This window comes from Nerophis ophidion, linkage group LG27 (assembly GCF_033978795.1).
Source record: "Nerophis ophidion isolate RoL-2023_Sa linkage group LG27, RoL_Noph_v1.0, whole genome shotgun sequence".
NCBI lineage: Eukaryota > Metazoa > Chordata > Actinopteri > Syngnathiformes > Syngnathidae > Nerophis > Nerophis ophidion.
Genome location: NC_084637.1, coordinates 11,645,574 through 11,660,648, shown reverse-complemented (window position 1 = coordinate 11,660,648; position 15,075 = coordinate 11,645,574). Strand labels below are relative to the sequence as shown.

The 15,075-nt window shown below is 39.5% G+C and overlaps 1 protein-coding gene across 2 annotated transcripts in view; it reads left to right on the top strand.

Moving 5' to 3' along the window:
- Positions 1-15,075, top strand: part of LOC133544563 (vascular endothelial growth factor C-like) — a 43,331-nt gene that overhangs the window by 26,547 nt on the left and 1,709 nt on the right. For both annotated transcript variants that reach the window (XM_061890043.1, XM_061890044.1), the window contains 6 exons: positions 7,602-7,842; positions 7,907-8,097; positions 8,170-8,300; positions 8,378-8,481; positions 9,970-10,104; positions 10,164-10,365. In XM_061890043.1, the coding sequence (XP_061746027.1) occupies positions 7,602-7,842; positions 7,907-8,097; positions 8,170-8,300; positions 8,378-8,481; positions 9,970-10,104; positions 10,164-10,365 (1,004 nt within the window). The remainder of the gene's footprint in view (positions 1-7,601; positions 7,843-7,906; positions 8,098-8,169; positions 8,301-8,377; positions 8,482-9,969; positions 10,105-10,163; positions 10,366-15,075) is intronic.

Genomic DNA, 15,075 nt, shown 5'->3' with positions numbered 1-15,075 from the left:
CATTTGTAACCATGAAACGTTGTAAAAATGGAGCGTCATAAATCAAGGACCACCAGTAATATAGCTCATTAATTATTTCTATTTGCGGAATACAAAAAAACTGTGGGCCAAAAATAATAGACAGCCCTTGTCTACAACATTTTACCATGTAGTAGTAGAATAGTATCGTCCATAACAGCAGATGAAATGTGAAGTCATTGCTTATTGCTGCAGTTTAGAGGCAATGAAAGCGGCCCCATGCTGCTGAAAGTGGACACACCCCACAGCACTGGCCCGGTCATTGGTCCATCATGACCTAACAGTCCCTTAGCGATGACCTCATGCCAGAATGAGAGAAAGAGATTAACACTTTTGAGCCATATAAGTGAAATGAAAAAAAGATGGATATAGAAAGGAGGAGTGCCTGTTTCTGAATAGGATACAGTAAATCACCTGCAGCCATTATGAACAACTCCATTACGTTATCATTCTGTGTTAGAATGTGTAAGTAGCTCGCACCATTAATATGTCAAATGTGGTATGGAGGAGGGATTAAGGAACGCTTGAACAAAACGGTGTGTGAACGTGCTCACAGTAGCCATCCGCAATATATTCTGAAACACTGCCAGTTGTGGATTTCAAAAGGAGAATTCCATTTCATAGGGTGTGACGATAACAATTTGGCTCTCGTCATCGGAATTCGGAACTCCTAGTGACGTTAGCAGGTGGTGTCACAACCTTAACTTGTAAGAACCCATACCAAGTTCTGTTTAAAGGAAAATGGCAGTGTGTAAAACATGGTTAGATTGGGATGTTGTGGTAAATGTGGTCCTTATTTTGTAATAACCCACATTTTTTGTGCTTAGTAGCACAAATGTATATAAAAATGGAAGAAGTCATTAGAAAAGTGAGGTTTATTTTATTAGCATTTTGGCTGTGACAATTACATCACGTCAAGCTTAAAGGCCTACTGGAACCCACTATTACCGACCACACAGTCTGATAGTTTATATATCAATGATGAAATATTAACATTGCAACACATGCCAATACGGCCGGTTTAGTTTACTGAATTGCAATTTTTAAATTTCCCAGCTATAAGTCGTCTGCTTTAATCGCATAATTACACAGTATCCTGGACATCTGTGCTGCTGAATCTTTTGCAATTTGTTCAATTAATAATGGAGACGTCAAAGAAGAAGCGTTGTATTGCGGCCGCCTTTAGCAACACAAACACAGCCGGTGTTTCCTTGTTTACATTCCAGAAAGATGACGGGGAAGTTTTACTATGGAACAGAGCGGTCAAGCGAACATGGTTCCCGACAACATGTCAATCGGCAGGTTTCGGTGAGAAAATGGTGGTATTAAATCGTTTCTTACCGTAGACATGAGCGGATAGCTTGCGTCGTTCCTTCTACAGCTGCGGACTCTCTTGCTTCCTCCCACCGGCCGCCCCCAACCGCCGGATGCTTACACTGTGGAAGACGGGGAAAAAAAAAAATCTCAGCCCGGCTGTCTGCGCCTCGTCGAGAAACGTGGCCTCCCCCTGAGACACTGCCGGTCACCACACCCGTGGCATCACCCCTCCGACTCTCAGGTTGTACAGGTACGACCATATAATCTCACTAAAACACTAGTAAAACAATAATCAGATAAGGGATTTTTCAGAATTATCCTAGTAAATGTGTCTAATAACATCTGAATCGCTCCCACTACCCTCGTCTTTTTTTTTTCTAGTCCTTCACTCTCACTTTCCTCATCCACAAATCTTTAATCCTCGCTCAAATTAATGGGGAAATTGTCGCTTTTTCGGTCCGAATCGCTCTCGCTACTGGTGGCCATGATTGTAAATAATGTGAGGATGCGAGGAGCTCCACAACCCGTTACGTCACGCGCACATCGTCTGCTACTTCCGGTACAGGCAAGGCTTTTTTATTAGCGACCAAAAGCTGCAAACTTTATCGTCGATTTTTCTACGAAATCTTCAGCAAAAATATGGCAATATCGCGAAATGATCAAGTATGACACATAGAATGGACCTGCTATCCCCGTTTAAATAAGAAAATCTCATTTTAGTAGGCCTTTAATAGCAATTTTAAGAAATATAATAGCTTGTTTTATTTGGGTTAATTCAATAGATACAGTAAGAACAGTTCCATTGTAGTATTTGGATCCATATCACAGGAACAAATTACATTCCAGAAAGCTACTGACACATGTTTTCTCTTATTCTTTCAATTTTTTGAAAAACCAGCATCCTTAGAAGTAGACATTTTATTTTGGTCTGTTTATTTAGTTAGGAGTTACAGGAGCGCTCTGCTGTTTTTTTAGGAACCCTCTGTAAAAAAGATATTCAAAAGTCATCTCTGTGACAGCACTCTTGTTTTTCAGAATCTACTGAAAAAATGTGGGTCCTCAAGTTATTTTGTTTAACTGAACTTAAAGTTAAATCGCACAAATGATGAAAAAGTTAGGACCTAAAATGGAACCCTGGGGAACACCATTATTATGATTAAAAAGATGAACGAATGACTACTGACTGCATCTGAAGTAAGCAAGCTACAGCAACACCATAGTTACATACATCACATTATAAAAACATGTCACTACCAAAAAGGAGAAAACTTACAGCAGTGCTTTGAGGATCGCCTCAGTTCTATAAATCAAAAGTTTGGACACCAGTGTTCTATGATTGCTTACAAAGTTTAAAATGTGAGCGCAAGTATTTGCCAATATGTTTACAGTGGTCCAAGTTCCTCCAAACAACAGAAGCACTCCAGTGTTTTTAGGAATTTGTTGTAAAAATGTTTGTCTCCAAAGTTTTGAACTAAATCGGTATGGTGCCCAGGCCACCAGTTGAACGGCTGTATTAGGTTTATGTCCACACGAGCACAAATAACATTGCCTCTGCGGTGTTAAAATGATCTTAATCCACATAAATGTACAGTGATGTTTGAGAGGCACTGACCCACGAGTCAGATTTACAAACATGCAGTATGATGCAATGGCACCGGTTTAAAGTCACAAAAACACACAGTTTGATGATAGAATAATCAATCAATCAATCAATGTTTATTTATATAGCCCCAAATCACAAATGTCTCAAAGGACTGCACAAATCATTACGACTACAACATCCTCGGAAAAACCCACAAAAGGGCAAGGAAAACTCACACCCAGTGGGCAGGGAGAATTCACATCCAGTGGGACGCCACACATTTCAACACACTTAGCACACAATTAACACTGCAACGCAGAGCAGACAATAGAACAGGGGTCCCCCAAAAGTTTGGGGGACCCCTGGGTTAAAACAATTTGGCCGGCAGCCGGGCTGTGTATGTATATATGTGTATGTATGTGTATATATATATATATATATATATATATATATATATATAGCCCGTTACATATATATATTCCTCACGCACTAATTGACTGAACGAGTGCGCACTTGCCCGACACTGTGGCATAATGTCACGTTATCGATGGAAAAATGCATTTTTAGACAACCAATCAATCAAAGTTTACTTATATAGCCTTAAATTACCAGTGTCTCAAAGGGCTGCACATGCCACAATGATGTTCTTGGCTCAGATCCCACATCAGGGCAAGAAAAAAAACTATTTAAAAACTCAACCCAATGGGATGACAATGAGAAACCTTGGACCAGGGGTGCCCATTACGTCGATCGCAAGCTTCCAGTCGACCGCGGGGGTGTGTCAGTCGATCTCGAGCCAGGCTTTTAAAAAAAATAGACCTAAAAATTAGTGATCATCAATCTTCACCAAGACGTCACTTAAATGACATTCACGGTACCGGAGGGTCTTGTGAGATGACGCTGGCTGCTGCAAGATCATTATTATTAAAATATGACCGAGAGGAAGACGAGAAACACTTTTTATTTCAACAGACTCTCGCGCCATACCTTCCGTCAAAACTCTAAAGGCCGACTGCACATTTCCTATCTTCACAATAAAAGCCCTGCTTCATGCTGCCTGCGCTAACTAAATACAGAGTCTCGGAAAACTGGCGTGCACAAGCGATCCCTCAGAAAGCTGGCGTGCACATCAGTTGTGCACGCCAGCTTTCCGAGACTCTTATTTTGTTAGCGCAGGCAGCATGAAGCAGGGCTTTTATTGTGAAGATAGGAAATGTGCAGTCGGCCTTTAGAGTTTTGACGGAAGGGACGGCGCGAAAGTCTGTTGAAATAAAAAGTGTTTCTCGCCTTCCTCTCTGTCATTTTTTCATAATAATGAACTGGCAGCAGCCAGCGTCATCTCACAAGACCCTCGGGTGCCGTGAATGTCAATCAAGCAAGCTACGGAATTTGCCGCCAATGTTTTTCTTGTAAAGTGTATGGAAGCTGGATGAATTAGATGCCAAAAAACAACCACTTTCATGTGGTATTGTACAGAAAGGACAACTTTTTTTCTCCTCCATTTGAAAATGTGGGCGTTATCATCATTACTGTCTGATTCCAATCAATGCAAGTCATCAGAATCAGGTAATACACCAACTTATATTCTTGTCTTCGTGAAAGAAAGACATCAATATGTGTTACACATGCTTATATTATCATTAAACACATTTAACTTGTTTACAAAAATGTCTCTTTCATAAATAAATAAATATAAATGATATATATAAATGAGGTAGATCCCCTAGAGTTGGTCAATTGAAAAGTAGCTCGCCTGCAGAAAAAGTGTGGGCACCCCTGCCTTGGAGGGTTTATCAGACAGACATACTTTATTAATCCCAGAGGGGAAATTAAAATATATGGAGCCAATAAGATATGGCTAAGAGGCTTGGAGATAAAGAGAGTAACAAGCAGTGGAAAATGGATTAGAAAGGACAGACTTTAAAAAAAGAATGATAAAAAAATAATAAATACATTAAAAAAATTATATATATATACACATTTTTTTTAATTAACTTGTGACTACGGATTTTGGACGTCTTTCCTTCTGGACATAGACTTCTATGACTTAGTTGTAGAAGTTCTCCTTTTTCTCTTTTTTTTTTGAGTTTTAAAAGTCTCTCTTTCTCAATTGAGATAATTAACACAAAATGCAAGCTCCTGTTTCACCGAAAAGCAAGTGTTTATTGGGTCTTTTATTTTCTCACGACTTTCCTTTAGATTGGCATTGTGGAGGGCAGCAAGGATGGTCTAAGTGTTAGTGCATGTGCCTCACAATACGAAGGCCCTGAGTTCAATACCGGGCTCAGGATCTTTCTGTGTGGATTTTGCATGTTCTCCCCGTGATTGCGTGGGTTCCCTCCAGGTACTCAGGCTTCCTCCCACCTCCAAAGACATGCACCTTGGGATAGGTTGATTGGCAACACTAAATTGGCCCTTGTGTGTGAATGTTGCAGCTGAGATAGGCTCCAGGACCCCCCGCGACCCAAAAAGGACAAGCGGTAGTAAATGGATGGTTGGCATTGTGGGTGCTGATATTAAGTCTCCGTTGTTCAATTAGAGCCAGATCAATACGTGATATTCCAAACGTTTTGAAGCAATCTGACCTTGAATGTGGGCAAATGAGCTTCTATGTTTTCGAGGCTTCTTGGCAGGTTTTTCAGATCAGTATATCCCATTTGGGTCCAAACGCGGTCACACGAAGAGAATAAAAGGCAGGGAAAGCAATAAATACGTTTTTCTGTGGCACAGCCACAAAGCCATTCTTTTCCATTATACCAATCCATTAACACATTCTTTTCTGTCCTAGAACCACACACGTTTGAACCAAATCAGGCAGGTCTAGCGTTGGTCTCCCAGTATTAATGACTTCTTGCTTTGATTGAAAGTCCAGTCTTGAAAAATTCCTTATTTTAGAAATCAAATCCTCCATTTTTAGGGCGAAAAAGTGTCACAGTTTGCGGGAAGCGTAGCAGTTGTCTGTTTTTTTTCTTATTCTACTTCTTAAGGGTTTATCGGTGTTGGCAATTCATGAACTTTTGAAGTGCAAGTTCACAATATATCGCCCCCTAACTTGAGGCAGAGGTACTTGCTGCCTCATGGCCTGCTTTATCCCCTGGCAACAAGCACACGTCCTCTCGCACGCACATGCTCAGTACACTTTGTGTGTAGCCGTGGAGGCACCACCTGTGTCTGCCTCACTTCTTGTCTGCCTTGTTATTTTCATCAGGAAACACTGAATTTCCGCGATTTTGACCATGAAAATGATCAAAATATATAGGAACCACACCAAAATCACATACAAAGCATAGACATGTGCAATGATGATTGTATATTTACGTTTAAACATATATGTCCTCTTACTGTATTTAAAGCCAGCAAGCCAGTGTTGTTTTTATTGTACTTTGGAAATGAAAACGCAAAATTGTGACATCAAAGTATGTCTGTTTGTGTGAACATGGCAAGCTTTTGGAAATTAGATAGTTTACTTGACAGGCTATCATTTTGGAGCAGCTGTATCTTGGTATCACAGTTGCCAAATGGGAAATGACACAGGATCCTTAACAAGTTTAGAAGCTTAATATTATTGTATTTTGAGGAAAATGATCAGACATTGCTCAAAACCTTCTGCTACAGTAAAATATTACCACGGACAGTGGTAGCATAGTTTATAATATAGAGTTAACTTTGAATACACTATCAGGACATTTAGAAATAACTTTTTGTGTTTTCTAATAGCTATAAATTAATGGGGTGAAATAATTAGACTGTTCACATAGAGGGTGAAATTATCATACAAAAATGATAATTACTGTACTTCAGGCAACACTGCCCGAAACAGTTACAAGACTGTCACGTTTTCTGTGTTTGTTTTCCTTTTGACAAGTTTTGTCCATTTTGCTAACTTATTAGTCCCTAAATGACAACAGACTAGTGTGGAATAGAGGGGAATCGCTGTGGAGTTAAAAAAAAAAAAAAAAGACTGTTTGCGACATGTACATTTATGACGCTCATAAGTATGGAAGAATTTACAAAGCAGGCTTTGTACACAGGAAGTTTTATTCCTGAGGAGACCGGATTTTTCTGGAAAAATATGTCAAAGCAGACTTATTTCTTAGCAGAGGAGCAGGCATTTGTCTCGTTTAGCACACACACAGTACCTCCCCTTTCGCCCTCTATTCATCAGCTGCTCATTGCCTATCTTATAAAAGTGGATTTTACTTTTATTATTGTAGCGATATGGTTCTTAAAGTATAGGATATGTGTGATTTCTGATCGTTTGTGAGGGCACCAGTGTGACTTTTTGTATTTGCGGGTGATGGCGGAGCAGCGCATACAAATGACAGCAGCTTGTTGTTGTTTTGGCTTGTAAAATAAAGAAAAACTTCATCTATCACCCTTGTCATGTTTGTTTGGTATACAGTACTTAATATCACTGTATATTGTGTTTAAAGTGTACAAACCTTCACTAAAATATGGACTTTGTTTGAGGCTGGAACCCATTATTCATATTTACATTGTTTCTTATGGAGAAATTTGCTTCACTATACAAACTTTTCGGTTTAGGAACCCTTTTCAAAAACCAATTAACTTTGTAAATTGAGGTTCCACTGTATATCCTTTGATTTTCCAAAGAAAAAGAACATCCCTTATTTATTGTTCTAAAGGGTTAAATAAGATGGCATTTTTCCTTCCTGTCCTGCAGGCTCCAGTGATGTCAGATGACCCGACCAGTCTACAGAGTGTGACGAGTGTGGATCAGCTACTACAGCTTCTTTATCCGGAATATAATCTGCTTCAACAGTGCCTGAGGAAAAAGTCGTGGCCTGGCACTTCCTCCTCTTTTCCCACATCCTCAGCAAGCCTGGCCGTGCATCCTAGCCGTGACAATCGATGGGTGCAGCTAAGAGAAGATGCTCTTTATAAGGTGGACGGCACTCTTGGAGGTAAACACCACCATGTTCACGCTTCTAAAAGCAGCCACTCACTAACACAATCGCACGCAATCAGTCATCCTAGAGGAGATCCAGCGCACCTCATGCCAGCCGAGGGAGGTGTGCATTGAGGTCACCAAAGAATACCCAGAATCCACCAGTCAGTTCTACCTCCCCCGCTGTGTGGCGCTGCATCGCTGCGGGGGATGCTGCACCAACGAAGCCGTTTACTGCGGCAACACGAGTCACACGCTTGTCAACAAGACGGTAAATATCCCCACGCTTGCACACACGCCATCATCATCATCATCAACTCTTACCTCCTTTGCATTCTCCCAGCTGATGGAGCTGTCACCACCCAGGATGGAGCGCTCCGTTGTCATGGTGACCTTTGTCAACCACACGGCGTGCGAGTGCCTCCCGAAGCGGCCGCTTCACTCCATCATTAGACGAGCTGCAACAGATCACCTGTTAGTGAGACTCCAAACACACATATCAGACTTGTCAGTCTTGTGTGTGCGCTTATTCTGTGGGTGTGTTTGTCCAGGTGTTCCCCTCCCACCGTCCCCTGTCTTCCAGGGTTCCTGTGGGATCCTGTGAACTGCATGTGCGTCTCCACAGATGCCATTAACTACTCTGAGAAGGAGACGGGTGAGACATTTTGCTGTCCGCATAAAATGCCGCAATTAAAAGTTACATACACATTATACATCACAGGTGTCAAAGTCAAGAGCCACATTATTTTATATGGCCCGCGAAAGCCTGAAAATAAATGGGTCAATAAAGTAAACAAACTATTTATTCTTTCCTTTTAGAGGGATACAAATGCATGTACTCTATGCAGTTGCATATATTTTCTATTTTAGTAACATCTAATAATGCAACACATATATTACACGAGTCCCATTCCGTTTGTCAAGATTTGACTATTAAATAGTTTTTTTCCCAAAAATGGGGGAAAAAAATCAGTAGTTTTGCAAATAAAAACTTGCAGCTCAGTCTGGAATTTTACGGTAAAAAAACAGTACAACTGGTTTTCTATTTACAGTAAAAATAAGAAAAAAAATGGTAGCTCAGACGCCAAAATTTGACTGTGAAAAAAAAACGTGGCACCAGTATTCAATTCACAGTAATGTACTGTTAAAACCACTGTACATTTTACGGTAAATTTCTGCTGAGTGAGCTGCCAGTTTTTTTCCCCCGCAAAAACTACATATAGTCAAATGCTAAGGAAATTGTGTAACAGTGTAATGAAGGGATTTGTTTTACATTCATCCATCCATCCATCTTCAACCGCTTGTCCCTCTAAAGTTTGCGGGGGCTGGAGCCTATACCAGCTGCACTCGGGCGCAAGGTAGTATACACCCAGAGCTAGTCGACGCCACATCGCAGGACAATCATTCACACAGTGGCCAATTATGTATATTAATATTTGTTCCCTGTTATAAGCAGCCCTGTGAGGGCAGCCACAACTGCAATGTGGTCCTCAATGAAAACAAGTTTGACACCTCAGTTCTAGTGTATGCCAGAGTGTGATAGTTGCTTTTGGAGTTCCTGCTAAGACTTGAGTTACTTTTATTCTGCTTGGTATTTAATAAAGGGACCACCTCCTTGCACTTTGCCTGCACTTCTCTGCATCCTGGGATCACGCCAACAGCTGACATGTGGCATTGTCACAAAAACAATGCGTTGTATTTAAAGAAGGGCTGATTAAATTAACATTCAATTATAATTACAAAAAATGATTGTATTATGTAAAAATGCAGATTAATCATCCCAATTTACTGGTAAAGAAAAAGAGATCAGCACAAATGTCACAAAGCTTGTTTGCATACCAGATTATAGGAAAATTAAATACAGCAGATTATGTTTATGGATGCTTTTCTCCATTATCTATTAGTGTACACCAGCAGCTTGTTATTTGCAATATAACTGCAGAATTGCTTCAGATGTGCACGTTAAATTATACTGCAAACAAATGACGTGCATTCAAGTTAAACATTTAAAAAATGTCACCCTTGCATTAGGGGAAGTGGACTCCAAAGCAGACGCATTCTATTCAGCTCAGTTCTATTTACTTTACAAGGTCTGGATTTTGCAACTAACCATTGGTTCTTCTCTTCTCTCTGTGGCTTCCAGAGGCTCTTGACTCGGGGCTGCTGGCTCTATGTGGCCCCAACAGGGTTCTGAAGGAGTCCAGCTGCGAGTGCATCTGTCGAAACGGGCTCACTGAGGCCAGCTGCGGTTCAGGCTGGAAACTGGACCACAACACATGTAAGCAGTTATGCAGTTATGAAGTGTAGAAATGTGTTTGCTAATGTCTTCTCCTGCAGGTGAATGTCAGTGCGAAGGCCAAGTTGATGGGAAGTGGTGCCCCATCGGCCAGCGGTGGGACGAGGAGCTGTGTGGCTGCGTGTGTGCTGCCCAGTGTCCAGGGAATCAACCCCTTAACCCGGACACCTGCCTGTGTCAGTGCAGGGAGAGTCCCCAGTCATGTCTGAGGCAGGGCAAGAGGTTCAACCCCAACACCTGCAGGTACATTTCAGGACACTAAAACAATGCTGCATAATTATGTAAAGACTGCGACATTTTTCATGTGCCTCAAAACAAAATATGAGCCGCTCTACATCGACGTCAAAAACATTCCTCGCTCAAAACATTCTCCATTTACTTTGTTTCGATGCTTCCTTTTATGGACACGAGACGTGCCCAGCATCCAACCACGCTCTTAGCTGCGAGTGTGCATTGCGGTTCCCACAACTCGCATGCGAGAGGCCTCGACCCGAGAGGCCTGAACTTGCTGACAGTGAGCAGAACAGCCATCGGGCCGCAGGGCAGCCGCAGAGATGGATGGAGTGACAGGGCCCAAAGAAAAACACACAAGTAGTCATAAGCTGAGCCATTGGGGAAAGTTCAGATGTGCAAGTGATCTTTCATACCGAGGCCAGGGATGGCCAGAAAGATGGATATGTGAGCACTTTGAGGAAGATAATCGGGAAAATGCTTGGCTTTTTAGTTTGTTTAATGCAGTGCTTCTCAAATATTTTGTTACGCGACCCACCAGGAAGAAGAAAATATTTGCCCCCCCCCGCCCACACACACTCTCTCCACTGTGACTATAAATACTATTATTTGTTTATAAAATTGTTAGAACTATACCTCTGCTTAACATTTTAAGCTTATTAACATTTAACACACCGGTCTTTCCTAGTCTCCCACCGTGGTAAGAGTGAGGTAAAGTGTTACATTCGATTCATCATATTCTGGAATGGCAAAAAAAAAAAAGCATGTTCCACGAGGTCACACGCGTCCCCGCTCACCCACACTATTTGAGAAGGACTGGTTTAATGCATACCAAAAAGCTGCGACTGCTGTATTTAACTGAAATGATTAGTCTTCTTTCGTCCCTCCACGGTTCCCCAGTTACTGCAGGTTACCTTGACGAGGGTTTTTATAGCAGGGATGGCCAGAAAGATGTATTTCTGAGCACTTTGTGGAAGATAACCGGAATAAATGCTTACTGTATTCGAATAACAATTTTTATCCGTTAGATTTTGCTCATAGTCGACTATCAGTCAGATCCACAGTATTTTTTTCAAAAAGAGAAACAGACAGATGATATGCAGTAGTTGTCAAACTTTTTCCATAATGACCAACGTTAAAATACAGTAGCATTGTCGGCATAAGTATTCATTACAAACAAGGCCAAGGTTTCATTTAACAAGTATATTTAATATTTTTATCCACTGTAACATTACACAGTTTGAACAGTACCACTGTTTGAATATTTAATTAAGTGATTCTTTGGCTTACCCCTAGATAAAACCGGCATACCACTAGTGTTTGAGAATCACCGTAGTTGGTCACTAGGTTATAGTAACGTCACATATGTGCTCTAGCACGTGAACATTGAATGAATCTCCTAAAGTTAATTAAATATACTTATAAAAGGAAAAAACAAATAGATCAAATAAAACAGTTCACACTGGAGATACGGTTAAAAATAGCAAAAAAGTGTAAGATACAAGATTTATCTATATCATTACAGTGGGTAGCATACAATAATGAATTCAAACCAGCCGCATATGATAATGGCTTTAACAGGTGACTGATCAGGTGTATTACAGCTTGAAGTGTGTTGATAAAGATGGGGTAAATGGAGAGTTTCTAAAATTTAAGAGAAAAATACAATTTGGATAAACTGGAATTTTTCAGATACCTACAATTTAGATGTTACATTATGAAAGAGATCAGGACATAACCTTCCAGCGAAATGAATGGGGTGGGACAAATAATACAATTACATCTGGGTTATATAGGAAGCTCATGTCAAATAAATCTTCAACAGCATGCATTAGAGAAAAATGGGAACCAAAATTGCACATTAAAATCACAGCTGAATTAACAGTTACACATGCTGAAGACCCATAATACATCCACCAGTTTACATAAGAGTGTTACCGGTGGAATATAATACGTTTCTTTGTGACATACAAAATGAAAAGTAAACAATTGAAAACAAACATACACATCTGCCAACTTTTGAAACTTAGAAAAACCTAGTAACCAGGATCCTGGAGGGGGTTCTGGCCCCCAACGCTAAATGAATTTCAGCATTCAGACAGGTTAGATTGTGGCTAAAACCTTCACATTTGTCACATTGACACACAGAAAAACAAAACAAAAATCATAAAGCGTAAAATAATGTTTATTGTATTAGATAACTTCCTTTATCTGAATAACCCTTTGTGATATGTAGCATTAAATATATATATTACAATAGAATAGACAATCATGTTGTTTGTTTCAATATCAGTCAACTATTTAAACAGTAAAAGTAATTAACAAAATGTTAGCTACTGTCTTGTTGTAAAACACCAAATGAAAATGAAATTAAGCATTTAGACAGGCTATATACTGTAGCAAAAGTCATCACATGTCTGCAACAATCATGTGTGTTCTTAAATGTGTATTCCACGTCTTCCATGTCGAGAGCAGTTTTGATTTGGGCTGACATGGTAAAAAACTCAAATGAATGTTTTGAGCATTGTTTTATCCAGACGCATACATTTGTCCAAATGTGGCCAAGTAGACGCATTGTGGGTTTCCTGGACGTCGTCTACGTCGCTCAAAGAAAAAATAGGAATAGAATCCCTCTGCCATCTTCCACTAGTTTATTTTAGTATCTAAATCGCCTGCTTGAATATTCCCTCTTCTACTTCAACAGACTGTTGTGATTTATTTTCCTGGTTTGATGACCCGCCCAATCTTACCTCTGATTGGCCTGTCCGTAATTTTTTTCCACAATCTTAACCAATCGTGACTCATTATAGAAAAACCAACCAACAAATCATGGATTTTCTTATACGTAAACCAACCAATTATCATTGATTTTTCCCGTATATTTTTCCCCCTGCCCGTGTAGTTGCACTCGTCAATTTCTCTCTCTTCTTTTGTAGCATGTAGCTTAGCTAACGGCTACATGGGTCTAAAAATAGCTAAGCTACAGAAATCGCTACTTATTTAATAAGTAGCAATGCTACTGCCAAGCTACTGGGAAATGTAGTTAAGCTACATAGCTTTAATTGTTAACGTAGTTTTTACCACTGCAGCTGTAAACCGGAATGGATTATCAAAAACCGTAGTCATTATGGGAAAAGCAGTAGTTGTTGGCAGGTATGAACATACCATGCTGGAGAGGGCGTGGTAAAATGAATGTGGGTCACACACTTATGTGTTGGAAATGTGATAAAATAATACAATTTTGGACAATTTTACAGTTCTTTGTCGACAATTCTTGGATATAGCATCCCTATGTCACCTGTAACTATGTACCTGGGGAATTTAAATGAAGAAAATGTTCAAGTGAAAAAGTAAATATACTGCCGACAGCAAGTAAAACAATAATAGGAAATGGGGCCAGGAGGACAGGCCTACACAAGACCAATGGGTTCAGACTAGGGAAGAAATTGATTCAATGGCAAGGCTGACACAACGCCTACGACTACCGGGACAGGAATTCGACATCAAATGGAAAAGGTGGACAGTGTTAACTTCAAACTGCGACAAGAACAACGTACTGAATTAACAAAAAATAATAATTTACCCTTTTCAAAAGAACCAAGACTACTCCCACACCAGCACTTTTTTTGTATTGTTTTTCAATGCCAAAAGAACAATAAAAAAGTGATTTAAATAAAATGCCAGAAGTGTGCAAAAAAGTAATCAGAGCAAAGGGTGGCTATTTTGAAGAAACTGGAATATAAAACATGTTTTCAGTTATTTCACCTTTTTTGTTAAGTACATAACTCCTCGTGTTTATTCGTTGTTATGATGCCTTCAGTGACAATCTACAATGTAAATAGTAATGAAAATAAATAAAACGCATTGAATGAGGTGTGTCCAAACTTTTGGCCTGTACTGTGTGTGTGTGTGTGTGTGTGTGTGTGTATACAAACGTATATATAAAAATATATATATACATACATATACACACACACACATATATTATATATATATATATATATATATATATATATTATATACATACATACATACATATATATATATATATATATATATATATATACAGACACACACACACACATACAGCCCTGTGATGAGGGGGCGACTTGTCCAGGGTGAACCCCGCCTTCCGCCCGATTGATAGGCACCAGCGCCCCCCGCGACCCCATATACATATATATATATATATAAATGTATATATATATATATACTCATTAGGGCTGCGAATCTTTGGGTTTCCCAAATTTATCGATTTTCTCGATTCAACGCGATTCTCGATTCAAAAACGATATTTTTCCGATTCAAAACGATTCTGTATTCATTCAGTACATAGGATTTCAGCAGTCTGCTGACATGCTAGCATAGTAGATTTTTTAAAAAAAGCTTTTATAATTGTAAAGGACAATGTTTTATCAACTGATTGTAATAATGTAAATTTGTTTTAACTATTAAACGAACCAAAAATATGACTTATTTTATCTTTGTGAAAACATTGGACACTATTGTTCTTTTTTTTTTTTATAAATGTTTAATGATAATGTCAATAATCACTGCTATGCTGAAATTATAACTAATATTGATACTGTTGTTGATAACATTCATTTTTGTTTCACTACTTTTGGTTTGTTCTGTGTCGTGTTTGTGTCTCCTCTCAATCGCTTTGTTTATTGCAGAGTGTTGCTGGGTCAGGTTTGGTTTTGGAATTAGATTGTGTTGTTA